The sequence below is a fragment of the Gadus morhua genome, chromosome 10 (assembly GCF_902167405.1).
Source record: "Gadus morhua chromosome 10, gadMor3.0, whole genome shotgun sequence".
Taxonomy (NCBI): Eukaryota; Metazoa; Chordata; class Actinopteri; order Gadiformes; family Gadidae; genus Gadus; species Gadus morhua.
Genome location: NC_044057.1, coordinates 19,899,620 through 19,925,498, shown reverse-complemented (window position 1 = coordinate 19,925,498; position 25,879 = coordinate 19,899,620). Strand labels below are relative to the sequence as shown.

The window sequence follows — 25,879 nt, the reverse complement described above, 5'->3', positions numbered from 1 at the left end:
TCACTAAAAAAATAATGTCGGGTGTCCCTTTTTTAAGTTGTACTTTTATTTTAATGAAAAATCATTCATTACGTTTAATACGTGTCACTGCAGAAATCAAATTTACTTTATTTTGTAGAAATAAATTCATGATTGGTTTGTATGTGGTTGGATAGTCACGGAATACGCATGCGCAAGGCGTGGCTTAACGAGGAAATTTAGCTCGACTTGCTATCGAGCTGCAACTAATCTGGTAATATTATGTCATTTATCAGTTATATTGGCAAATACTTTGATGTTGAATTTGCCATTCGCCAGTACACTATACACGTAGTTGTGATTGCTAGTTTACAACGGGGCGAATAACTCCAATGTTGATGTGGTAACAGTCTGAGGTAGCCAGCTAGATAGCCACGGTAATGGACATCTAGATAGCTTGCAGGTGTTTTGCCTTGTTACTGCAGTAGAAATACATTATATGAGGGCTGTCACTTGAATAGCTGATGTTAGTTGATGTTCAATGTGAAACGTCTAAACATCTTGTCGACGCGGCACGTTTTCCTAAAGGTTTCATAAAAACATGGACCAGAAGATTCCGTATGATGACTACCAGCTACCAGTTGTGTTCCTCCCATCTTACGAGAGCCCACCAGCATGGATCCCCCCGCAGGAGGTTGGAATTGGCTGATATATAATGTATTGAACGTTGATTAGGTTATGTCGACCTCTCGTCAACATAATACAAATGACAGAGCGATCCTAGTAAATTGCTGGGCTCTGCTTACATTGTGAAGTGTCAGACCTTAGACAGCATGTTAATGAAATAGACGACTTGTCAAGAAAAGATTATGTGTGTCTACTAAAGAGGATCCAGCACCCGGACTACAACAATGAGCTCACACAGTTCCTACCACGCACCGTTGTACTGAAGAAGCCTCCAGGTGCTCAGCTTGGCTTCAACATTCGTGGCGGCAAGGCCTCCCAACTCGGGATATTCATATCCAAGGTGATTGAGGCCCCTTGGTGTCTCTTCATGTTTTGTGCTGGTGTCTTTGTGTGGTACACCTCAATTCTTCAATGCATGTGTTTGTTTGACAGGTGGTCCCAGACTCGGATGCTCATAGAGCAGGACTACAGGAGGGAGACCAGGTTTTGTCTGTCAATGAGGTGGACTTTCAAGACATTGAACATTCGAGGGTGAATACAAATACTGTAGTGTCAATAGTGTGTGAGGCTCACTAAAGTATGTTAAACATGTAGGATGTCTGTTGACCTTTGTTTCTTTAACCTCTCTAAAGGCTGTAGAAATTCTGAAGAGCGCACGGGAAATCTTGATGAGAGTCCGCTTCTTCCCTTACAGTGAGTATCAAACTGTCCCTGAGGAATCGGAATCAGCTCCCACATTTTCAAAGCCTTTATCCAACCAATAACCCCATTTGTTTAGCGGAAGATTTTGTCCAAAGCTACTCATAAAAAGTATATAGTAAGCAGACTGCTATAAATGCTTCTGTCCTAAAGTTAGTGGTGAGCTTGTTTCACAGTAGTCTAGCCAGGACAGCATGACTGGTGCCTTACTCATTAGATTGGTCCTAAAGGCAGTTTAAACATCAACAAAACAAACACAACTACTGCTTATGTCACACAATAAGCAGACCCCTAAATGAGGGCTTCTGTGATGCTACAGGGATTATGTATAGGTGAATGATGAGATTTGTGTCATGTTATGCCTTCAGCTGATGCAGATCTCATTGGAGATGCACTGCAGTGTTTCCAACATCATTTGATTCAGCTTGGCCATTGGCCAGCTCTGTTGTCAATGTAATTTACAAAGGCTGTAAAATATAGGTTAAACTGAATTGTGATATTTTTGTGTGAGTAAAAAATGTAGGGGAATCGCTGCATCACACCATTGTTTAATGGATTCTGGAGCAGCTTTGATTGGTTTATACAATTCTCAGATTCCCATCAATATTTTTACATTATTGATTGATTTATGCAGAATGTTACAAACCAACAATGCAAGCTTCCATGCTAAACATTTTTCAATTATTTAGCTCTATATTTATTCTGTTCAGCCAAAGATAGATTATGTAATTTTGTTGTACAGCCCCAGTAGCCACATTACCATCAGACAAACAAATAAAAAATGTAGTTATTTAATAACAATGACTTGTTTAATAAGCCAATGGCAGCAATGCCATTGGCGTATTAGATAACAGGAAGAAAATAAAAGAAGAGAGAAACATCCTCAGTTGATCCCACTACTGTCTTAAGACACCAAGAAGGCCTCTTGGCCCTTGTTGAAGGTCACTAATGCTTTTGTGAATGTATTTTATTTTGTTGCCATTAGATTATCAGAGACAGAAGGAGAGGACTGTCCACTAGGTGGCAGCAGAACAGCACGAAGATGAACCGACCAAAACAAAAACTAAAGCCCCCTCTTGGCGGACCGACGCAACAGCATGTCATCAATCTTGATCACTGCACTGCTGCCTTCATTCACCCTCTGCTTTGTGACCATTCATCAGTCTCTTTTGGAAGGATACCTCCCAGGTTTTAGAAAATAGATGAATAGATTACAAGAGTTTCATTTATTTAAATTAATCAAAATCCCTCGCACACTAAACTTTTCCACTCATGCTCAGTTCCTTCGTACCATCGTTCTGAATAAGAAAATCAACGTTCATAGTCAAATTTGGTCTTCTGTTTCAAAGAATATCAGGTGCTTGATAAGCACTACAAAGGTTACCTGAGGCAATGCCACTTGACACGATTTTACATTACTCATCTTGAAGCAGATGCCCAACTAGTTACTGAGAAACAGTGTTTCCTTTAAAAGAAGAATTGTCTTGTTTAATTCTTGACAAATCATTTCACCAACCAGGACAAGTACAAGTTGGATTTACTCAAGCCGTTAAACAATTAGTACTAGCCATAAACTTTTTTTTTGTGTGTGTAGAACAAACAAGTATGAATATGCAGACATATCACGAAACCACTTGTCTTACTTATACTTGACTGGGTAATATAATTGATTATAGTATTTATATTGTCATGGTATATAACTTCATTAACTGGTGTATAAAATGATTATCAATCATAAATAAAGGCATTATTTTGCCACATTTTATTTCAGTTCACAATTTGCTTTGAGGTGTTTGTTATTAGTTTAATTCTGAATAGACGTTTAGACACATAGCTGTCATAAACAAGCATTTAACAGGCCTAATCCTACTGAATAATACAACTCAGGGCTTAGAAACTTAACATTAAAATGTTTTAAGATTTATTCTTTTCCCTGAAGTCACTAGTATTTTAACAGTGATATCCATGAGACATAAGCACTGTGATATGAGAAGCTCAACCCACTGTTCTACTGGCTGATCGTTTCAATTGAGGATGGCCCATGAGCAGTATAGTAAATCACACGGAAGCACAGAAACCTGTAAACCTAGGTTTATTTTTTTTTACAGGATGTTTCATATCTGGGCAGGGCTAAGTTCCAGAGCTTGTGGGACTTACTTTTTCTGCTCCATCATAACAGCTTAAACACCTTTTTTTTTTTAAGAATTAAAAAATCATTCATGTAGTCACAAGGTGTCATACTCAAAATGCAGGAATTCAGATCGTTTAGATACAGATGAGGTAAAAGAAACTATCCCGACACACCCAAATAATACAGGTTAGACTGTACCTTCAGTGTCTATTTAGACAATTATAGTTAACTTGCATAGTAATGGGTAACAACGCATCAACGGTCAATAAAATGTTCACTTCAAAGCCTTCAGACTTGGCGTTCATGAGGTTGGAAATACAGCACTGTAAAGCTGTAAAAATAATAATAAAAAAATGTCTATACACAAACACACTATGTTTTTTCCTCAAACTGAGATCGATAGGAAGCTTAAGCATATGCTTATAACTACCAATCATAGTTAAACAGTGACGTTTCTTGGGTAGCTATAAATGGAATTATTATTTAAAGGACATTACAAACTTAATTTAACCTTTTTTCCCAAAACAGTGACTCCACATCCATCGCACAGTTGCAATTAAAGCACATTCCTCTGGGATTAACCTTCATATGCGCATTACTTCTAAACAACGTCGATGTGGCCCTTTCTCCAACTTAAAAGAAGGTTAAGATAGGTTAATGGGTTCAAACACCAGAGAATCTTGTTTGGTTTGATCTGTCAGGCTGGTTGTTCCAAGTTCCTCCCGACATCTGATTGGATAGCCCGTGAGTACTTCATTCCACTGGCTAATCTGGTAAAAGTGCATCGCTACGGTGTTTTGGGGCGAGGTTTAAAACATAAACGAGAGGTGGAGGACACAAGTCTCCACCAAAGTGTCTTAAAAAGTTTGAGAGTCTGTTAATTTGAGTATCCCCATGGCCTCTTAAAAGAGTGTTTAGCTGCTGTCCCCGTTCTCCCCGTTCTCTCCAATTTCCACCGTGGAGCTCTCGTCCACGTTCTCCAGGGAGTCTGCCCTTTGGAGCGACAGCTCCAGAGGGTCCATCATGGGCAGGTTGTTCTGCACTGGGAACAACCAGGGCTTCTCATCAGGAACGTTTTCAGCCTTCCACTTGGGGTAGTCCTGGCCCGCCTTGTGCACACTTTTCATTACCTGGGGAGAGGGAGGAGTCACCGGAACACGTCAGATATGTGACAAGGCAAAACCGGCCTATCCTTAATTCCTATACGATAAGTTATGTACCAAACACTCAGCCCGAGACGAAACTGGCTTGCACAACCTCTGACTCTAGAAACGCCCATTCAAAAAATGTGTCACTGTAATTTGTGTATTACGTAGGCCCCCAGTTAGAAACAAGTCTAACCATCTCAATTCAGCCCCATTCCTGTATTCAAAAGCTAACCAGGTGAGTAACCAAGTCAGCAACATTAGATCCATGAGTATTCTGCCACTGCAGTGCAGTCCAATTGTCTTCGACACAAAATTAAGCATGGCTAGGCGGCGAGTTCTGCGTGTCGATAAGCTATGTTAATCATTAGCAAACGGGTCGAGGTTGTCTTTTCAATTGATTGTGCAGGGCCTCACCATCTCCGTTTCAGGCACATTGATACTACTTGGTTGACATAGTTTAAGATTTGAAACCTGGCAAACGAGTTCTACTAGCAGTGTGAAACACAGCACTAGCCAGCGTTCTGCCTTTGTCAAGAACAAGAGCAGTAATCAGTATAGCTAGCTACCATTGTCTTTCAAGATACTGGAAATACCATCTGCAAATTATACACTGGGCATATTGTCTTAAACCTTCCTGTACCAACTTATCAGGAATGAATTACACATTAGGGACATTACTTTCAAACACATGGAAAATAACTCAAAGTAAAAAAGGAAATGTTACTTCGAAGCATTTACTGTGTTGTGAGCACCAAGTTTAAAAAGGGGAATAACTATCCTTAATACCTTAGGAGCCAAGATCTGAGATGCTTTGTTGACGACCCATTTCGGAAGTGAACCTGTAACATAAAAGATAAATATATTTTTTTTTAATAAATGACATTGCGATTAGTCTGAAACAGCTCAAACTCTTTTATCAATGACTATTTTGTTCAAGGACTTACCTTTGGGGTCGGCCTGTGAAAGGTATGTGAAGGAGCAGCTATTCGGCCCCGTGGGCTTGATCAAGTAACCAGTCAGTATGGAGATGGCCCGCACAAGGCCATTGCGAGGTGGGTATTTCTGTAAATAAACCCAAAAACAATGACTCAGGTTTCATTTTCTCTCCGCCCCTGGTTAGCTACAGTTGGAACAGACGGCTACAGTCCTATATGCCGTACTCCTCTCTGTGAAAACCTCTGTGTACAGAACACACAAAGGCAATACATATGGTCATGGAACTAGGAATGACCTTTTTATGTTTCAGATAGTTGTGCGCAGTAGTATGCAGTGGGGGAAATAGCAGCAGCGACGTACTGGGTGTTTGACAGAGAAGTTGACGATGAGATAGTCCTCGTCCGTGACCTGCCATGATCGCAGTGTGACCACATCTCTGTTCTTCAGCGGAGATGGACAGGCCCCTAAAATATAGAGAAGAAAATGAATACTAAGGATTAGTGTCATTTGTCCCACATTTAATTCCCTGATTTGACAGCAGAAGTTCAGAAAGCCACATTCTCCCTCTACAGTAGCCTTATGAGATGAAAACAACACCTTTGACCGTAAATACCAGGTATAACAAAGAGCACTCATTCTTGCTCCCAAAGGGTTAAATGCTCCATATAAATGTCCTGGGGGAACAATGAGATTGTAGCACAAGGATATGAAAAATAACCTGACTGACTGTGGCACAAAGCAAAAAGATGTGCACATTTGATTACTGAACAATGACACATCTCTATGCAACACAAAGCATACACTGGCGGATCTAAACAGCACGTGTGAATACTGGAAATCTCAGGTTCTCCAACAGAGATTATGAACCAGCAACCAACTGCCCGAATCAATAAAAGTTACACAGTTGTACTTCCTGTAGAATAGTCATTTCACCCAACCCTTGCATGACTAATATTGTTTTTGTCAGATGTAACATTCAGTTAACTATAAAAGTTAACTGATGTATAAGTTACACAAAACAAGTGTATAGTGATAAGTGGCACGGATACATCAGATACTGCTGTCAGTGCTTACATGCGTAATAACCAAAGTCAGCATTGGCGGAGAGACGGGCGATGTCATAGCTCTCAATCATCGTTGAGTCCCAAGTGCTGCGGTAGGGGCCATCGTGAATGACGTCGTACATGGTGGCGGCGGACACATCCTGTATCGTCATCGTACACTATAGACAGAGTCACGCACACATTACATTTTAAATGGTAATTTGGCTACTGGACACGTCCAAATGGATGTTATTATAATGCAAACAGAAATGCAATTGGATTCAATCACGCTACCAACCTTAATCATGTGGATTTTAGAACCATTTTTCTGTCCTTGTGTTTGCGTTGTAGAGGGGACTTCGACCCAAACTTTCATTCCGTTCTTATCATACTTGTTGCTCCAGTTATCTGTTGATGAACAATGTTTTCTGAATTGAGAAAAAATTGCTTCGTCGGGTAAAATACTTTCTTTACGAGACATCTCTTCTTCTGGCGAAAAAGTTAAAATAGGTGAACAAAATAAAGTCCCATTCGGCGAGCAGTTAGCTCCGTGCTGGTTTACCTGCTAAAAGGCGTCTTTCCTGTAGTTATATAGGACGCTAGCGGGCGGCCGGTCCAGTTGAGTGAGATTCTTGTGCGGATGAATTCCTCCTGCAGGCCGCGGCCCCGCGCAGCGTGCGTCACTCCACTTCCGGGGCCACACAGGTGTGTGCTACGCAGGTGGGCAGAAATATTGGGCTGGTCAAAGAATCTAAAAGGAATGTAGTTGCTTTTGTTTACATTACAGAAACGAATCGAGTGTGTATGTATATGGTAATAACGGATAATATACCAGACGTAATCCACATCAGGTGTTGTAGGCATGAGTTATGAGAACTAGTGTTATTGAGGGTAATTTGTTACAATTGCCATAGCCTGCAAATAGTTGGTGAAATGCGCTGTGCGACTACAACTAGTTCACTGCGACTGCCACTGAGAGGCAATTTAGATGTCAGACAGCTACAGGCACATTTCTGACAATCAGTCAATCTCTTCCGTGATTTAATCTTACCGGTCATCACATAAGTGAACGTATCACCTCTGATAAATGTAGGGAGGGAGCAGTGTACAGAGGGAGGGAAATGTTCAGTTTCAAAAGCTTGCTCTCTTCAATTCCTTTCTGCTTTATCGTTGCAACTCTCGATTCTCACCATCATAGCTTTTGCACACGCTATGATGCTAATAGTATCCATTTAATCAGTAATCAGTTTAATTTAATCAGAAACCAATAGCACACTGTTAAATGTTAAACGGATCAGAATGAATACAATGTAGCCCCAGATGTATTAAGATTGGACAATAACTATTTTTCTACTGTGAACAGTTTGCTACAATGAAAGTTGACTAGGCCTATTGCGATCCCCAATTTTCAGATATCGGTCTTGGACTCAGTGTCACGTGTCAACAGCAATATTTATCACCGCAAAGCATATAAATGAAACATTAATAGAAACCTTTTATACATCTTATTACCCTGTGAACAACATGTTGGATTTCTTGCTTGTACAAAAATGTAGGCCTACATAATCAATAAAAGGGACCTTCGTCTAGCTCAATTTCTCACACATTGAAAAGCAGGAGACATAAACCTTGGTGAAAGATCTTTATTTTATACCACAGACCTACACTTGGGTGTTTTTTATTTGCCTCTCCTTTTTATACAGCAGATAGTCATAGTACATTATTCACACAAACGTTGCTAAACACGAGTAGACAGCATATTTTTATATGGACAGACACAAGTCAGAATAGCACAGAGCAATCAGTGACAATAGAGAATCTGCTAGGATTAGGACTGTTGTTCGATGTAGTTAAATACTTTACAATTGTTTTAAACCTTTAAATGTTTACAGTTTTAAAACAACCTACAACAAAATGCACAACTGTGTTTTAAAAGCGATATGGCTAATAAGTATTGTGATACTGTGTCTAGAAACAAGGGTGCATGTGTGTCATCTGACTGTAAACCGCCGTCTTGACTAATCACACCGCAAAAAGACTTCCAAGCCGTGTGAAATTCAGGGAAAACCACACACACACACACACACACACACACACACACACACACACACACACACACACACACACACACACACACACACACACACACACACACCTACAAGTTGTCTTTTAGTAGTGTCCAAACAGGCATACACACACGCACACAAAATAAAAAACCTTTAACATGCGTGTTAGTATGTCATTTTGGTCAAGCGTACACCGTTATTCAGTTGTTTTGAGTTACAGAATAAATAAACACGGAAAACCAACAGTCGCACAAAAGGCGTTAGCAAAAAGGCTGCAATTACGACTTCTCTGCACTTTTCTCTATTCAAAGCGAGGGTGTTAGTACGCGTTTAGCTGGGTATCCGAGGAGAGACTCATATCCCAGCTCTACAAAACAACTAGTGAAGCCATTAGTCAGTCTGCAGAATTCGCACATGTATTTATTTAACAAGAAATGTGGCTTGTTTCAGTGCACACCGTCAGTGAACAAGGAAGGCATCTGTGTTCTTAACCATTGAATTCCTGCACGTGAGAGCATGCGGCATGTTACTGCCATAAGTGTAATCAGCACAACACTAGCGTAAATATCATGGAGGGCAGGGATAATTACTATGGTGACTAAACACTGGCTTTCAAACAATGTTTCTTCGGCCGACTAAAGAATGCCTGTGCGATCATCAAGTGGTGGTATGCGTATATGGTCAATCCAACACTGTCGCTAGTGGATATGGTCAAACTGGTCAAACGTCCTTTTTAGTACTACAGATAATGGAGTTAGGGATGGATTCCCTTTGAAAAGCAAAAGAAACACCATCCATTTCTCACATCAGTGCAATCTCGCTATTGTAGCACCCTCTGGTGGCGACCCTCTCGAAATCATCTAGAAATAATGTCACTCCTACACAAAACTGAGTGCATCAATTCCCTTGAGGTTCATTTCTACTAGTTTCTTAAAAGTCTGGTCCTAATGGTCACTCTGGTTAAAGGAGTAGTTTAAATAACAATAAAGTAGTAATCAAACCTTTTGCAAGAAGTTACTTCAATTGGCTCAGAATAATTTGAAATGTCCAGCAATCAATACATACCGGATCTCTCATATTTAGGAGAAGTTCTCACAGTCCCAAACGACCATTAAAGCAAAAAGAGCAACCTATAATATCAATCCCAGGATCTCAACCTTGCAGCAAACAATGAGTATCCCCAAGCAATATTACTTTACAACAATGACTGGAGTGGCAGCAATCAAGCTCCGAATGGTGCAATAACTTAAGAACCATGATCTATGTCAATCTGCAACCCTATAGAATACCATGCAGTTAAACAATAAGAGAGAATCTGACCATTATTAACCTATTTCTTGTTTAATGCACATTATTATGTTCTTCTACCTTTTTTTTTTCTTTTCTTCGTTTTGTCCCAGATAATCTGTTGTGATACAGAATAGCACATCCACAAGGTTACTCGGAAAAGTCACTGAGTCGAAAGGGTGGGGGGGAAGGAGGAGGCACCCGCCGCTATGGCACTGTGCCATGGGTGGAGTAAGAGGCCACCGAGAAACAAGCTGTTGGTGAGAATGTGTGGGGGGGGGGGGGGGGGGGGGGGGGGGGGGGTTTATTAGCAGGAGCAGCTGGTCTCGGTGACGCTCATCTCGGGCTGCTTTTCCAGTTTGATGTCGATCACTGGAGAGGGCCAGGGTTAAAGCAACAACGACAGTTAGCTGCGTGCGTGCGCGTGTACTATCTGGTGGTGGGTTTGAAAGCACAGCAGATTGCATGCAAAGCACTGTAAGCTAAATCAACCATTTTCCACGACTGACGGTGCATTTGTTGTGTTGTATCTGTACTCTGATCAAACCAAAGAGAAAATGTTTATTTAGAGGCTATGCTGCTGCAATTGCAATCCCACTGCTATGCAGCCACCACTTCCTCTTTCAAAGCATCCTCACTTTCCTCACTCATTTGCCAGCAAAGTTCTGCTTTTTAATTTGCTTTAAAAGTAAAGTGGTTATGGTTATAATAATGGTAACGACAGCAATGTCAATAATTAGAATAATAAGGGCACACAAGAAAAGGATACTGTCTTCTTTGCTTTTCTCTGGAGTGCTATCCATTCCAGGCAGGGCAGCAGCCACACGACGGAACAACTGAGAGGAAGGCGACAGGAACATGTGAGGAACCAAACAGTGTTGCAACACTCAATGCAGAGCACATTGTGGACACATCATCCATGACAGTGCTGTTACATCACAAATGCTCCACAGTATGTGAGGCAGACAGTGGGTGTTTAGTGTTGAGTTAAGACAAATAGGCATCGGGGGACGGCTACCATGCAAGCCTCTCCTATTTTAACTGACATGCAATTCACTAAAGCTGGGGATCCAAGAGGGAAAATAGTAACGCTTAACAATAGATCTTGTCATAAATGTATCATGTGAAAAAAGGGTATGCAGAGGGGAACACTGTATCCTGGAGGCAGGACGGGAAAACATGCCAGGGGGAGGAGGGAAACAGAAAGCTGTGATGGAGGGCAGGTGCCTCCGAGGGCAGGCCGCCAGCATGTCTACCTGTTTGACATTGTAGCCAGTTTTTGCGCTGGTTTCTATGAACATGACATTGAGCTCCTTAGCCCTCTGCTCGCCCCCCTCGGTGGAGATCTGTCTGCTCAGGGCCACGCAGAGAGGGCAAGGTGGACGCACACACAGGTATGGAAGGACACGCCAGAGAGAGAGAGAGAGAGAGAGAGACACCGGGCCAAAGGATGGGTAGAGAGAAGGAGGGAGAGAAACAAAGAGAGCTCAATACAGACTCTGGTTTTGATAAGGAAAATAAGAGGTTAGTACAGTTACAACGAGGGGTATAGGAGTATAGAGTAAATAAAAAAGGGAAAAAGGAAGCGGGCTGAAAGGAGATGAAAAGCGGAGACCGTTTCGCGAGATTGAGGGAGAGAGAAACGAGTCTACATCAGATCCATAGAACACAATGTAAGGGTAAATCCCTCCAGACATTCCCAAACGAGTCTCTCTACCCTATGGCCATCGGCCTCCCAGTAGCAGTGGCTTTGATACGCATCCCCTACCCCACCCCCCCCACCCCCAATGATTCGGCTGCTGGGACACCAACCTGTTTGACGTTATAGCCAGCCTTGGCACTCGTCTCTATGTACATCACATTCAGTTCACGAGCTTTCCTCTCTGCAGCCTCTACAGAAACCTGCCTGCCATGGTGGCGCCAGTGGTCGGAGCGAGAGGAGAGGGGATGTGTGGTGGCATGGGATTAAGGAGGGAGTAACATAAAAAAAGAAACAGGGAGACAGACCACGACAAAGAAAAACAATCAAAAAAAAGGAACTTGAATAAACAGAAATTATAATAAATAAATGAATTTATAAATAATAAATATAGCAAATCTGGTGTGATGTCATGGTGATATACCAAGGGATGAGTAGCAAAAGGAAATTTGATGAAATGAGGGCATGAACAAGGGATCCAGACCGTGGAAGAAACTACGCAGGTAATCCAAGTATTTGATTTGAAATAAATCAGAGGCATACACTATTCACTGTGGAAACTGTCACCCCTGGATATATTACTAACATCTCCCACAACCGTTTACCTTTTATCGGCCAAGTCAGTTTTGTTTCCGACAAGCATGATGATGACATCACTTCCTCTCTCTGTTCTGACATCATCAATCCACTTTGAGGTTTGCTGGAACGAATTGAGATCTGGGAAGAAGAAAAATATTTGTATAAAAACAAGCAGGATGTGATCATCAACATATATATCACTTGTTGCCTTAGCAGAAATGTGCACCAAGTAGCCATTTCTTATATTAAAAGGTTTGAATGTAGAAAATATATAGAAAGATATATTAGTTTGTAAGCAGAGACCTTCAGTGGGAAACGCAAGAGAACAGGGTAGGTTTGAATCTCAGCTTGTGCATATAAAAAGCATCAAGGAAACAGTTAAGGACAAAGGGCATGCAACCATAAGCTCTATTCTCATTGGTCCTACACCACTACAGTAAGGGCTGCGGCCCTGACTCACTGGTGATGTCATAAACCACAACAGCGATGGTGGAATCACGGATGTAGCTGGGAATAAGGCTACGGAAACGCTCCTGTCCGGCAGTGTCCCAAAGCTGGAGCCTGACCTGAAGATTAGAACGGGAGAGGAGGAAGAGGAAGAGGCAGAGAAGGTGAGAGGAAAGAGAATATCAAGAAACTGAAGGATAAAGGGGTTTTGCAAGCCAGGGAACGAGGGTGAAGAAAGCCTTTCACAAAGGAATGGGGAAAATGTGTTAAATGTGGAAGGTGCCAAGACTGCGGCCAATTGTCCTTAAACAGAACATGCATGATCTGTTTAAATGGAAGACAAAATACGAAGGCAGTTTGGAGAACTTTTCCATGCCAATCATAAATTGCGTATTCATAAATCATCCGTCTAGGAAAAAGATAAATTTTAGAAATCCCAATTTGTCATGTCATCATAGACACTGAACTTAAGGGCGGCTGATTTCTTAGTTCTTGAGTCTGATGTATCCTCAGTTCACTCGGAGACCACCGTCCAAATCAAACTAACGGACTGGTGAACTCTGTGCCCTTCCGTGCTCGTATGGGAGCAGAAGCCACGATACCTACTGGCTATATCATAAACCACCACAGCAGCAGCTGAATCGCGGATGTAACTCGGGATGAGGCTGCGGAAACGTTCCTGTCCGGCTGTATCCCAAAGCTGCAGCCGAATCTGTGGCCAACCGCAAACAGTGTGGGGACGGGTGGAGTTTATGACCCGGACAAGGGATTTACAAATACAATGCACACATTTTAAAAAAAAAATGATATGAAAAGACAATGGCTTAAATCAAAAACGTCATGGCTGTAATGTTTTGATTGGTTATAAACTGGGTCGGTGAGATTATTTGGTGAAATGGGCATGCTCATGGTTTCTACTTAAAAAAACATTGAAGACACAAGAATCTTTGAGCTCTATTAAATAATGAATTACGAATGATGCCATTGCAATATGAACAGTGATATTGGTTAAACAGAACCGTGCCGACTTACAGTGCGATCCTCTAGGTACATGGTTTTCGACAAGAAGTCGATGCCAATTGTTGCCTGTGGGAAAATGATTTGGTATATTAATAACTGCATTGCTTCACAGGTCATATATACACTAAAGTATTTCATATTAAAAGCTTCAAGCAATACACATTTTGAATTGCTATCAACAAATTTCATGACGGCTTCGGAAAATGACCTTTTACCTGATAAGTGTTGTCAAAACTGTCATACATAAACCTGGTGATGAGCGAGGTCTTCCCAACTGTATCCATAAAAAAAGAACATACATAAACATACTATGACTGAACACAATAAAAATACATAAAAAGGACCCAAACTATATCTTAGAGTAGAAGGTTTTCAACATGTTTTGAACCTGAAAAGCATCCTCAAATTGATTTTCCCCACATTGCGTCATGTTGAGAAAGCCGGCAGAGAAAAGCACATCAATGATGCTCTGTGTGGACTATCGCACCCACACGCTGAGCTGGCAAATAGGGTGGAGTCCAAAATGTTGGCTTTGGAAACACATTGATTGTGAAGCTCTACTGCTTCTGAAACAGCTGTGTCGTGGATGTAAGAAAAGTGATAGCGATTCCAACAAAACAAGCACGCATGTAAACCCGTCCCATTCAGGGCAGTGTCAGTGCCTGGTCTATAGTTTAATTGCACATGGGGGGTGAATCGTACAGCCGGCCGTTTCCTGTGGCCGACGTGGCTCTGCAAGACGCAGCGAGCCGTGCGCTGGTAGACGGGGAGCTACGAAGCATAGCATCCCGATACGTCAGGCTTTTGAGATAAAGCGATATTTTGAAGCCGACCCAAGACACCATAAAACATGTTTTTCATAGAATCCACTTTTAATATAGTATCTGCGACCAGATAAAGTGAGACGAATAAACATTGTCTGGGGACGGTATTCTGACACGTATGTGTAGCGTTAGCTGTAGCGTTAGCTAAGATAGCTCCTTCGCAGAGGTGACGGTGGCGACGAGAGGATGCTGAGGCACCACTGAACGCAAGGCTCCATATTTGGGTTATCTGATTGAAAATTAAACGCGTACATTATTTCAATGGCTCTGTAGGATTTAGGTTAGGACGACTGATAACCGTGCATCACCATGACGCTGCCATTTGAAACGAACAGGGGATTGTTGTTAACTTGAGCGATGAGACGCCTAGCTTGCTTAACCCGTATTACGACGTCATCGACGGACAATTTTGGGAGTAAATGGACGTTTGCAATTTGTAATCGTTCATCAAACTAGTGTTACATTTCGCCACACAAACAGGCAGCGTTCCTGCAATGCACGGAGCGTCACATTAAAGATGGGCTAGCAAAGTGGCGTTCGATAGCTACACTAGCTTCAATCAGCTATCGCTTTCACTGATTTATATAACATTCCAACATCCACGTACGGTGTCCTGATACACTTACCGCTCTGCTCGCCCAAGAAGACAAGCTTGAACTTTCGTAGGGGGTTGCCAAACTCTCCGCCGCCGGTCGTGGTTGACATATTTACTGACGATAAACAACGGCTATACAGGCGAGACTGTGGAGGAGGAAAAAGTGTATCCTGACTGAGCGCTGTGGGTTCGTTACGCGCATGGACGAAACATGGCGCCCCTCAGTGGTCACCAGCGGAACTACCGAGGGGCAAGGTGCATTTGTATATCCCATGACTGTTTATCAATTTATCAGACGATTTGAGATGACTGTTCTTTTATATTGTAGTGATTGCCATTTCATTTTACTTACATATACTTTTTATGTTATATTTACATATTTGCATTTATAGTTAAATCAATATTTTTGATATATTTTGATATTGTGTATTTTTTATTCTTTAAACTACCAGAATAAAAAATACACAATGTTAATTTACTATAAGGTTTTGCATCGAAAACAAAACCAACTCAAGTCGGAACCAAAATAAGAGCAAGAAGGAGGTTAAACCGAATCACTGAATTTATTCTCTTAGTTGCACAGCTTGACATCAATTTGTGTATGTTTCTGAAAAGAACTGTACACAATTGTAAAATTCACAACAGTTAACATTTTCTACAATACATTATGTTTTTATTGGAAGTGAAACAAAACAAGACACACCGTTACAACTGCAAACTATTTAAGCATGTTTCTGTGAGAAAACCTTTGGTCTAAAGAAAGGGACTCAAACAAGCATTTTGAGTCGATACCCAATAGTACTATAGAGGATTTGATTGAAGTGATTGCGATTTAAATAAAGAGTCAGTAGTGCAACAACATTGCTGTGTCCATCGTCGCTGATGTGCAGTTTTCCTGGTGGTACTTTCATCCAATCGCTGGTACAGAGAACCATCTCTGGTCCACTGGCGCCTCTACTCGAGTGTGACATCAGATCTGTGGGGGGAAGGACACATTGCATGTGTCATCTTGTCTTGATTAAACCCAACATATTTCTTCTAGCTAAACTAGTGGTACCTATTCTGAAGAGGCTAAATGCAAGCAATATCTGTGCTGTACATGTTTATTTTATTTGAGCCATTTTACTTCTTGTAAATGTGTGTCGCAATACTGAAAAAAGTTAGTCTTGTTAAATGTATATGTTTTTATTACACAGGTTATCAAGAGGGTCCTTTAAAGTTGTGTAAATTGCAGGTATGTCCTGTGCCCATTGTCCACTATCGCACTGAATGTGACCTCACCTGAACTAATGACACTTTTACTCCAGTTTGCTGCAGATCATAAGATACACAGAAAACGGGAGTTTAAAAATAGAAAGCTACACACACATCACAGCACTAGGACTACATCCCACAAAGTATCAAAAGTAATGTCATTATATATAGTGTCGCTAAGGTTTTATACTTACACTTCTGCTCACAATGAGACGATGCATTGAATAAAACAAGAATAAAAGAATGGCATTATTTGTTAGAATATGTCTCACCACGTATACAGTGTTTTAAACTCTGCATAGGCTAGGCTAACCATCCACCTATAATTCCTATTTTTTCCACCTTGGTATTCTGTATTCAGTTCTCCCACCAAGCTAGCTATTAGAACCCAGATGGCCACTAGGTTAAAAAGGCACAATTCACCCACCTGCTGGCTTAGGGGACATCAAGATGAGAGGAAGCTCTGCAACGACATCACTAAAAACAAGAAGTTGAATATTAATTTCTGTATATACTGCATGCTGTGATGGAAAAATACATGTATTTTTTACTTTTTATCAGTTAGTTTTTTCCTATTCCTTGTATTGCCTAGCCATCCCTGATTTGATCATTGACAATTGCATTGTGGGGAGGGTTGTGAGGTTGTTTATATAGCTCTGTGAAACTGTATTCTGGGCTCCCTCAGCTAGAGTTGAGACTTGTATATTCTTACATTAAAATAGGTCAATTGTCTGCAACTATTTTGTACTTTTTTGCATTTAGAAGTCTCATCTGTCCTAGACGCAATATCTCGTAAAGAAATTGCCCCGACAATGCATAATATTTTTTGGTTCAGTTGGATATTCATAAGACACCAATGAAGAAGAATGTGTGTGCATGTATTCAGACGGTCTCTCTCACCTTCCTGTAAGGCTCCCCAGCAGGCTGTGAATAGCAGGACAGACCGATTAGAGCTATTCTGCGTAGTATGGCACAGAGAGCAAAACCAACGGCTATAAGTCAGGAAGTGTACTAGTGTATAGCTGGGCCTTACCCTCCGCTGGACAAAGACACGCTGACCTTCACTTTATAAGAGATGATGATACCCTGCATCTCCTTCTCACCACTTTCGCACCTGGGAAAACAAAGCGAGAATATTCAAGCTTCCAGCTGAAGAGGATGGTATACAATCACACTCACGCAGCGGAGAACGGGACTGCACATGCTTGTTCTTACAGGGTGGTGGAGGCCAGGTTGGTGTCTCCGTCCTTCAGGCGTCCGTCCACAGCGATGCCCCGTTTCTCGCTGTTGTTGGCCAGCAGGGGGGTCATGGTGAATTCCTTCTCGAAGGTGGAATTGGCGTTGATTGTTTCCCTACAGTGATGAGTGTGACAGTAAGTGGGAAGTTTTCGATCAATCACATTATTAGGTTGCATGTAAATCAACGGTTTCCCCTGCCTGTAGCAGAACATGTGTTATGTTGGAAGCCTTACCCAAACTCCTCACTGCAGACGGCCTTAACGTAGTTGTCAGACGAGTACAGAACAACAGCGGTATTCTGCTCAACTAATTATAACACAAAACAAACAATGTTCATCATTAGGATGGATTCTGTACGGACGACCACTATTTAACACAATGTCTCTGTGGTCTTTTTTGATTACATACCTGTTATTTTGATCTTCTTCACAACCTTACTGCTGTCATTATTGATTTTTACGTTGATAGAGATCGGATCTCCGTGGTAGTAGTTCTAAAAAATAAAACAAAGGTTCAAATTGAGATAATGCTTTCATGTAACATAACCATGCATCATGAATACGAGGGAAAACTTTAGTTTTTGTTTTGTCCTACCTCTTTTCCCAGAGAGGCCGACAGCTGAAGTGGCGATGTGATTTCCGCCTTGGGGCCAGCGTTTGTGCTGGCGGGTGAAAACTGGATCTTACGGATCATCAGACGGCAGGTGTCCCTGAAGCGAGAACATAACCACGAGGAGGAGAGGACTCAGTGTGAAGCCACCTTCCATCTGCGGCGTATGCTGACTTACTAAAAAGCAGAAGATGAACGTTTGAAAACAGAGAACGCATACTCACTTCTTCTCAATGACCTCATCGCCGTCATCAGCCGCATTGGCAATATAGGCCTTGAGCTCAAAGTCAACACCGCACGCCTGCAAGAAGAACACACAGAAAAACATGTGATTTACACATCCAAGGAGAGAGAGAGTGTGGGGGGGGGGCAGAGTGAGAGAGAGAGCGAGAGAGAGAGAGCGAGAGAGAGAGAGAGAGAGAGAGAGAGAGAGAGAGAGAGAGAGAGAGAGAGAGAGAGAGAGAGAGAGAGAGAGAGAGAGAGAGAGAGAGAGAGAGAGAGAGAGAGAGAGAGAGAGAGAGAGAGTGAGTGAGGCGGGGGGTACTGTGTGAAAGAGGGAATACCTTTCCGCTGTCGTTAGGTCCAGGCTGCAGAGCGACTGAGCATGGCAGATTGGTAGGCATCTATTACAGGCAGACAAGAAAAAGATGGAAACTTTCATGAAACAAAGTGGCAGTGAAGGGATTCAGTTATGAATTTTATTGATGAATCATTGATATTGATTGCAATTAATCAAGCAAACATTTGTTCTTAATGTGATGAATTCCTACATTAATAACAACAAAATAATTAATAATAATTAATAATTAAACGTAAGTGAAAATATGATTTGGTTTAATCCAAACAGGACAAGAAGAGAAATGTTGAGTTTCATTGAATTCCTTTTCTGTACCTCAAAAGAAAAGTGGTGAGCCTGCTCCCCTGCTTTCTTCACCAGAGCTTCTTGCATGGGGGTTTTGCCAATGCCCCCTGCAATGACTGGGAAAACCTGCACGCGCTTCACCCAGATGTCTCTTCTGCAGGACAACCCAATCACGTCCAGGTCCTCACTGCCGTAGCGGAAAGCGCAGGCGAGGTACACAAACACTATGAAGACAGTGGACGTGGGAGTTAGTGTGGCGTAGATGGTCAGGTTAGATGTTTTATTTAGTTGTATTTGCCACTGAAAAGGATTACAGAGGCCAGGGGGGATTGAGTTACCTTTTCTGCCATTGAGGTTTGCAGGGTCAACCTTCAGCACCCCATCTACAAATGAGAGAAGATCAAATTTCATAATTTGAAACGATTTGTATCATTTCAACAATCTTTTCAACAAAATGCTAAAAGCGCTGATAAGCAAAACCTAAAAATTATCTTTTTTACTCGTTCCCATATGATCAATTCTAATGTCTAAAGTTGACAATGCAGGCATTTGGGTGTGCATATCATAATTATAACATCACACACAAAACAGCTTTAATACACATAGCCAACTGTGCTTACATTTTCATGTAGGTACACAAAAGTGTCAAATAACATAGATATCCTTGATAAAATCTCTTTGCTACTCACCAACAATGTCCACAGAGGTCACATGGTCCACAAAGTCTCTCTTCCCCAAGTAGAGGGTCAACTAGGTGGAAAATAGAGAAAATGCAGAAGTTCATGGAAATTCATAGGGGGAAATAAGTGTAATTTCAGTAGCTTCTTGTAGTGTGGTCCGAGAAGAAACTTACATCCCCATTGCCACTGGTCTTCTTGAAAACTCTGGTTTGAGAAGGGGGAAAGGCAAAGGACAGAATCTTGTTGATGACTCCAGAATAACACATTCACTTGATAGCACATCCACACAATGATGGTCAATCAATCAATACATCACTGACAAAATCCACCAATCCAAATCCGGTATTTTTCCACTTAAGGGGCATTTCAAGGCAAGAGGTTTACAGAATATGAGGACAGGAGATGACAAATACAGTATCAATCATACAGGCCAATAGATAAAAAGGACCTAAACACATCAGGAAAGGAAGGCTAACACAGGGAGGCTGACACTATATTGTGCAAAACGGTTTTAAATTTAAAAGTGAAACTGCTTTACATGATAGTGGAGCACTGATCAGGGTTCCTGTTAACCTGGAGAGACCTAAAGGTCATAGTATGTCACTAAGATTAGCAAATTACAACTCCCCGATCCCCTACCCCCCGGCTCAACCACTACAAACCCTCGCTAGGTGAACCATGGATTAGTAAATAGGGCGACTGCTGGAGGCGATGGTGTAATCCGGACAAGCAGGGGCCTAACTATCACAAAACGTCATGATCTCGATGTGAACATATCCTGTCTCCATTCATACTGCTTCTTAAATTGACAGCTGACAAAGTGTTCTTTGGTCACTCATACTGTTTCTGTACTATCCGTTTCCAGCTCTCACTCGATTTGGATGAGTAGAGTTTGACAATTGACATAAAGCGTCATATTACTATAATATAAGATGATATTTATTTCCGCATCTTGTAAGACGTTTCTTCCTCAATGCTCTCCCCTGCTTCTCACTCAAGGTGAAATCCACCCGATCTGTGGTTTCAGGATAGCCGATAAGCCCAAAGGCAGAGGTTAGACATGTTTATACTAAGACTAAGTTACATAGGGGAGGTTGTAACCCCCCCCCCGGCTTCTCTGTTATTATGGGATTTAGCCTAATCCCTCCTTCTAGTTTTTTTTGGCAGTAGGCCTCCTACTTTTAGAGTTAACATATATGAGACTGTTTACGTAACGTTAATACAGATAGGTGTGGTGGTCGAGATTGTTAAAAGGGTTTAAACGGGCAGTAACCCCTGGTGTGTGACAGGTCATTGAACTTGGCAATTCAACTGTATGGAGGAATGACATTGAAACCAACGGAGACTTATACGATATACAGTACCTCAATCCTTAAAGCTGTGATGCGAACGGATGTTCCAATCACAGAACTGTTCTGCTTCGTCAAACTTTTTTTCACCCAAAGTAAATGTCTAAAATTAAGGTTCACCTCTGTGGTATTTAATCGATAATGGGACTCACCTGGTTAAATCTGAATATATATATACATTTTAATATAGCATGTATTTTAGTGTGTAACAAGTGTAAATGGTCGGAAGGCCGGCTTACTTTGACATCTCGACAGGTTAGTTGAGGGTTCCTGCAAATGAGGCAAAAAACGACATAAGACATAAGACACAATATGACATAAAAAACATAAATAGATCACGTGTTTATCATAGTCGTTAAACTATTAAGATGAGGCCCACTAAATTCCGAAGTGCCTACAAAATTTCCCAACAATCTCTTGACTATTCAAACTATTACAACTACGAGTAACATTATTCGTATTAACAATTCGTAATAACAATATCAATAATATAATTTACAATTCATAACTGTTTATTTATTATTAATAATAATCATAATAGTAATATGTAAATATTCATGATTAGTTAGTCCTAGCCCTCTAACCCTAACCCTATTACTAAATAAATCATATGAATATACATTTGCATTTGTTTTTAATTGATTGAATCGAAGTCAAAGCCAGGATATCACTCAGGAGGCCCAGACCACAGCCCTAATGTACAATCATACCAACCATTTGAAACATACCAAAATAAGTCTAAACATTTCTGAGCACAACATGTACACAGGTTGACAGGCACACAGCAAAATCCTATCTTATTCGGATCGAATACCCACCCAAAGGTGACCAGTTCATCTACTCACCTCTGGTTCCCGCTCTGTGTGTTATGTATTCCGTGACAGTTGTCTCTGTGCGGTGCGTGTAAGGGTGCTTCCTGCCTCTTATAGGCAGGTGGCCCGTCCCTCCAGCTTACCAGGGCTTGTCATCCCAGGTTTCTATTTTAGATACGGTCAGATTAATCCATTAGTTAGGTTGTTTTTGTTCAAAGGTAGGTGTGAGTAAATTACAGGAGGGCATGGGATTTTCCTCTGCTTCTGTACAAGTGGCGTGTTGGCTGGTTGGTTTCCAATTAGATCAACTATTGTGCATTGTTTTTTAACAATTGCCATTGAATCAGAATAAGCTGTATGCTAATGTTATGTTGAGATACATTGACTAGAAACATAACATCGGTAAGTTAAGTTATTTACATTGATATGTAATTTAATATAAAAAAGACAATTTACAAAACAGTTTTTACAGTTACATTTTGCAGAGTGCAGTGTGCCTTTCTAGTATGATGCATCATATGTAGGCCTATAACGTCTTGTATATGAGCCAAATAAGTTTTAGAACTTTTAATATTTCACACAATGTCCGGCTGGGTTATGAATAGACGCACCCTGGGTTTAAAGATCAAGCTTTGTACTTGAGTCCAGTGCCAATAGTGCATACTTTTTCCTGGCAGGCACCCCCACACCCCCATGCAGTTTACCGTGGACATAAACTCATGGCAAATCCATAAGACGGATTTAAAGCACAACTCATCACCTCCACAGTTAAATTTAATTGATAATAATTAGGAGGGGACCAAGGTGAACGATTTGCAGATGATCTTTAATGCCTTGCTGGACTCGAGGTAACCTCTCTACCAGGTGTTCACGAATTAAATTAAATGGATCTCTCTGTCATAAAGGGACATCTGCTTGGCTCTCCTAAAGCCGGACCACAGAAGGCCACTCCTTTTTGGATGAAAACTGTCTTCCCTGGAATGCCATTCTGCTGAATTGAACTGGCCTCACTGGAAGCTTTCATATTCGTTAGTTATATAAGGGTTTTGAACCACAAAGGCTTGGTATCCCATGACTTGGAACATGTATTGAGTGGTATAGTTCAATTTGAGCTGCCAACTTTTTAATTCCTGCATTTAATCTCTGAATAATGCTGTGATAGTACGTTTTAATTATTTTCTTGTTTTATTGTGTGAAGATCCATGAACCCCCCCCAAAAAACTAAACCAGTCTATGATTTGTTTGATAGATTGTTTTTTCAAATATTATAATAAATATGTATTTGTATTATGATCAGACTTTTTTGTGTCCTTTCCTTATAGTTTTCTTCTGTAAAAGTGATGTCATTGGCAGTGTGTCCTAGCAATGAACTTTAATGATGTACTAACTGCCATATTCAGTTCAAAGATTCCTTCAAAGATGTTTCCGTTAGTGGGTTGGTCTGTATCTGCAGATCTCTCAGAGTTGAGGATTAGGTTTACGACTGAGGTTTTTCAGTGTATGGGCTAGCCTCTTAGCAGAAAAGCCTCTTACAAGTCTGTGCCTGCGCCTCTTGCAGCTTGATGCTTGACTTCTTTAAGAAACTCTGAGCTGCTGTAACAGCTTCTTAAATAACACATGCACATAAGTACATACATGCAGGAAAACACACACACACACACACACACACACACACACACACACACACACACACACACACACACACACACACACACACACACACACACACACACACACACACACACACACACACACACACACACACTCCCCTCACTTCCTCTCTGTCTCTCCCACAAATACGACCCCCCCACACCCCTTCCCCCCCACCCACACACCCACACACGCACAGACACAACCACCCACACACACACACACGCACAGACACAACCACCCACACACACACACACGCACAGACACAACCACCCACACACACACACACGCACAGACACAACCACCCACACACACACACACGCACAGACACAACCACCCACACACACACACACGCACAGACACAACCACCCACCCACACACACACGCACAGACACAACCACCCACACACACACACGCACGCACGCACGCACGCACGCACGGACGCACGCACGCACGCACGCACGCACGCACGCACGCACGCACGCACACACACACACACACACACACACACACACACACACACACACACACACACACACACACACACACACACACACACACACACACACACACACAGGTGGGTTTCCTGAACAGAGCTTTAGCCTACCTAAAGCATTATAGTTTTAAAGTTTCTTTGTTATCAATGCTGAGGTATTCAACAATTCATGGGGAATAATATATTTAATTCCCTCCTTAAAAATGATAGACCATGTGCCTCCAGTGGGCAACACAATAAGTTTGACCCTGGAGGTCACACTTTGTCAACCCATAATCCCCTTATAGATAATCTTGCCCCGATTTAGACCCAAACAACAGACTGACAATACGGCTCCTAATAGCACATTGAACCATATGGTTCACCCTTGTTTAAGGACATGGTGAACTTAAAGACTCCTCGATTAGTCCCCAAAAGGAACAATACTAGAGAAATGCTTCCTCCAGTCCTACAATATTGAAGAATATTGTGCCTAATCAAATAATCAATTACAAATCAAAGCTCATTTGACGTGAAATGTATGAATGTGTGCTATTTTGGCTTCCTGTGGCAAATCGTATTTCTTTACACATACATCTATTTTTAAATCTTTGCTGTGCTTACATTGTTCGGCAGTTGCCTGAGGTTAGAAGGAGCTTGCATAGCGTTTGCGCCAGGCGTAGTGTACTACTACTGACCATTCACTAATAAAAAAAATCGACTGTGTAGGCTAGGTAGGTGTACTCACAGCATCACTTTGACACTACCCTGAGTTTGAAAATACTTCTGATAGTCAAGCTCCAGTAAGAATCTATAACTTCTTGATTATGTGGCTGGTTGGTTACAAATGGATCAACACAGTTACAATATACAAACAAACAAACAAACAAACAAACAAACAAACAAACAAACAAACAAACAAACAAACAAACAAACAAACAAACAAACAATCAAACTGAGAGCAAGTGGTTCCAAGCGAAATCTGATTTGCATCCTGCCGTATGGAAAAGTAAATATCACTAACATGGCAAATGTCAAATGAGCTGCACTTTGAGCGTAGTGAGTATGCTTGTGTATGTGAACAACTAGAGATGTTGTATGTGTAGAGACCATTATGATAGTAGCCTGCCTACGCAGATTAAATCTTGACCGCTAAATTATGTTATTCACGTTGTACAGTATGCAAATACGAATGCAAACTATTTCCTGCATGCAAAACCCATGTGTGTGTTTATGTGGGTGTGCGCGTGTGTGTGTGTTTGTTTGTGTGTGTTGGTGTGTGCGTGCTTGTGTGTATTTGTGTGTGTGTGTCTGTGTGTCTATATGAGTGTGTGTGTGTGTGTGTGTTTGTGTTATTGTTTGTGTGTGTGTGTGTGTTTGTGCAGGATATGTTGGTCTATTTACATAGACGTTTGTAAGCCCACCCTACAACAAACGTCTGTGTCGTCCCACACCAGAACAAGGTCGGTACATAGACAATCATTACAAATGCATACACCCTGTATACAAATTTGACCCCCCAATATAATAAATGCATTCTCTTCGTTTTCTTCATATATTAAATTCAAGAGAAATTAGTTGAGAACGTTCAGAATATGTCTCTTTGTAACAGATGTCGACTAAAACACAATGAACTTGATCAAAGAACACAGTGCAACATGAAGCTGTTGAACCTAAGCCTGGCCCGGGTTTGGTTTAAAAGGGTATTATGAGTAGGGGGGCTTGTGCTTCTATCCGTTTGTTTTATCGAGTCGGGGCTTTGGGTGGTGGTTGAATTGTTGCTGACTCTTGAATAACAACAAGAGGACCCAGCCATGGAGTTACAAACTG

The 25,879-nt window shown here is 41.4% G+C and overlaps 4 protein-coding genes across 9 annotated transcripts; 1 reads left to right on the top strand and 3 right to left on the bottom strand.

The window, feature by feature from the left end:
- Nucleotides 1-153: 153 nt before the first annotated feature.
- On the top strand, nucleotides 154-3,119 carry pdzd11 (PDZ domain containing 11). Its single transcript, XM_030368389.1, has 6 exons — nucleotides 154-232; nucleotides 547-652; nucleotides 845-985; nucleotides 1,078-1,176; nucleotides 1,278-1,338; nucleotides 2,330-3,119. Exons 2-6 carry the CDS (start codon nucleotides 560-562, stop codon nucleotides 2,362-2,364), a joined length of 429 nt encoding a protein of 142 aa, XP_030224249.1. The 5' UTR covers nucleotides 154-232; nucleotides 547-559; the 3' UTR covers nucleotides 2,365-3,119.
- A 300-nt stretch (nucleotides 3,120-3,419) lies between these two features.
- On the bottom strand, nucleotides 3,420-7,315 carry stard14 (START domain containing 14). 2 transcript variants are annotated; one of them, XM_030368385.1, is made up of 7 exons: nucleotides 7,165-7,315; nucleotides 6,901-7,010; nucleotides 6,634-6,781; nucleotides 5,920-6,023; nucleotides 5,568-5,685; nucleotides 5,410-5,462; nucleotides 3,420-4,605 (listed from the first exon to the last, which is right to left on the bottom strand). In XM_030368385.1, exons 2-7 carry the CDS (start codon nucleotides 6,976-6,978, stop codon nucleotides 4,390-4,392), a joined length of 717 nt encoding a protein of 238 aa, XP_030224245.1. In that variant the 5' UTR covers nucleotides 6,979-7,010; nucleotides 7,165-7,315; the 3' UTR covers nucleotides 3,420-4,389. The 2 variants fall into 2 exon arrangements, with proteins under 2 accessions (XP_030224245.1, XP_030224244.1); XM_030368384.1 differs by having other exon boundaries at nucleotides 6,901-7,286.
- A 914-nt stretch (nucleotides 7,316-8,229) lies between these two features.
- Nucleotides 8,230-15,342, bottom strand: rab41 (RAB41, member RAS oncogene family). Of its 4 annotated transcripts, none has more exons than XM_030368388.1 (8): nucleotides 15,151-15,342; nucleotides 13,916-13,974; nucleotides 13,713-13,766; nucleotides 12,694-12,799; nucleotides 12,260-12,371; nucleotides 11,212-11,305; nucleotides 10,725-10,791; nucleotides 8,230-10,327 (listed from the first exon to the last, which is right to left on the bottom strand). In XM_030368388.1, exons 1-8 carry the CDS (start codon nucleotides 15,227-15,229, stop codon nucleotides 10,263-10,265), a joined length of 636 nt encoding a protein of 211 aa, XP_030224248.1. In that variant the 5' UTR covers nucleotides 15,230-15,342; the 3' UTR covers nucleotides 8,230-10,262. The 4 variants fall into 4 exon arrangements, 3 of the variants coding, with proteins under 3 accessions (XP_030224248.1, XP_030224247.1, XP_030224246.1); XM_030368387.1 differs by lacking the exon at nucleotides 11,212-11,305 and adding an exon at nucleotides 11,768-11,861 and having other exon boundaries at nucleotides 15,151-15,339; XM_030368386.1 differs by lacking the exons at nucleotides 11,212-11,305; nucleotides 12,694-12,799 and adding exons at nucleotides 11,768-11,861; nucleotides 13,287-13,392 and having other exon boundaries at nucleotides 15,151-15,330.
- A 317-nt stretch (nucleotides 15,343-15,659) lies between these two features.
- On the bottom strand, nucleotides 15,660-22,078 carry arr3b (arrestin 3b, retinal (X-arrestin)). 2 transcript variants are annotated; one of them, XM_030368383.1, is made up of 18 exons: nucleotides 21,958-22,077; nucleotides 21,352-21,382; nucleotides 19,937-19,967; nucleotides 19,773-19,833; nucleotides 19,422-19,466; nucleotides 19,114-19,307; nucleotides 18,785-18,844; nucleotides 18,446-18,522; nucleotides 18,207-18,321; nucleotides 18,021-18,105; nucleotides 17,846-17,918; nucleotides 17,589-17,726; nucleotides 17,407-17,487; nucleotides 17,274-17,297; nucleotides 16,801-16,850; nucleotides 16,568-16,571; nucleotides 16,401-16,430; nucleotides 15,660-16,095 (listed from the first exon to the last, which is right to left on the bottom strand). In XM_030368383.1, exons 2-17 carry the CDS (start codon nucleotides 21,357-21,359, stop codon nucleotides 16,418-16,420), a joined length of 1,059 nt encoding a protein of 352 aa, XP_030224243.1. In that variant the 5' UTR covers nucleotides 21,360-21,382; nucleotides 21,958-22,077; the 3' UTR covers nucleotides 15,660-16,095; nucleotides 16,401-16,417. The 2 variants fall into 2 exon arrangements, with proteins under 2 accessions (XP_030224243.1, XP_030224241.1); XM_030368381.1 differs by lacking the exon at nucleotides 16,401-16,430 and having other exon boundaries at nucleotides 15,765-16,095; nucleotides 21,958-22,078.
- Between the last annotated feature and the right edge of the window lie 3,801 nt (nucleotides 22,079-25,879).

Bases quoted from the DNA above. Each gene is read 5' to 3' on its own strand.
- pdzd11 (XM_030368389.1), top strand. From the start codon at position 560: ATGGACCAGAAGATTCCGTATGATGACTACCAGCTACCAGTTGTGTTC. The intron at 653-844 runs GTTGGAATTGGC...TGTCTACTAAAG, and splicing joins CATGGATCCCCCCGCAGGAG to AGGATCCAGCACCCGGACTA. The intron at 1,177-1,277 runs GTGAATACAAAT...ACCTCTCTAAAG, and splicing joins AAGACATTGAACATTCGAGG to GCTGTAGAAATTCTGAAGAG.
- stard14 (XM_030368384.1), bottom strand. From the start codon at position 7,083: ATGTCTCGTAAAGAAAGTATTTTACCCGACGAAGCAATTTTTTCTCAA. The intron at 6,782-6,900 runs GTTGGTAGCGTG...CTCTGTCTATAG, and splicing joins CTAAAATCCACATGATTAAG to TGTACGATGACGATACAGGA. The intron at 5,463-5,567 runs GTAAGTCCTTGA...TTTATGTTACAG, and splicing joins TTCACAGGCCGACCCCAAAG to GTTCACTTCCGAAATGGGTC.
- rab41 (XM_030368388.1), bottom strand. From the start codon at position 15,229: ATGTCAACCACGACCGGCGGCGGAGAGTTTGGCAACCCCCTACGAAAG. The intron at 12,372-12,693 runs GTGAGTCAGGGC...TCTTCTTCCCAG, and splicing joins TGTGGTTTATGACATCACCA to ATCTCAATTCGTTCCAGCAA. The intron at 11,306-12,259 runs GTAAACGGTTGT...GGCCCTGAGCAG, and splicing joins ACTGACTTGGCCGATAAAAG to ACAGATCTCCACCGAGGGGG.
- arr3b (XM_030368381.1), bottom strand. The intron at 18,322-18,445 runs GTGAGTATGCGT...TTCTCGCTTCAG, and splicing joins GATGAGGTCATTGAGAAGAA to GGACACCTGCCGTCTGATGA. The intron at 17,488-17,588 runs GTAAGAACAAGC...TTGTTTTCCCAG, and splicing joins AACCTGGCCTCCACCACCCT to GTGCGAAAGTGGTGAGAAGG.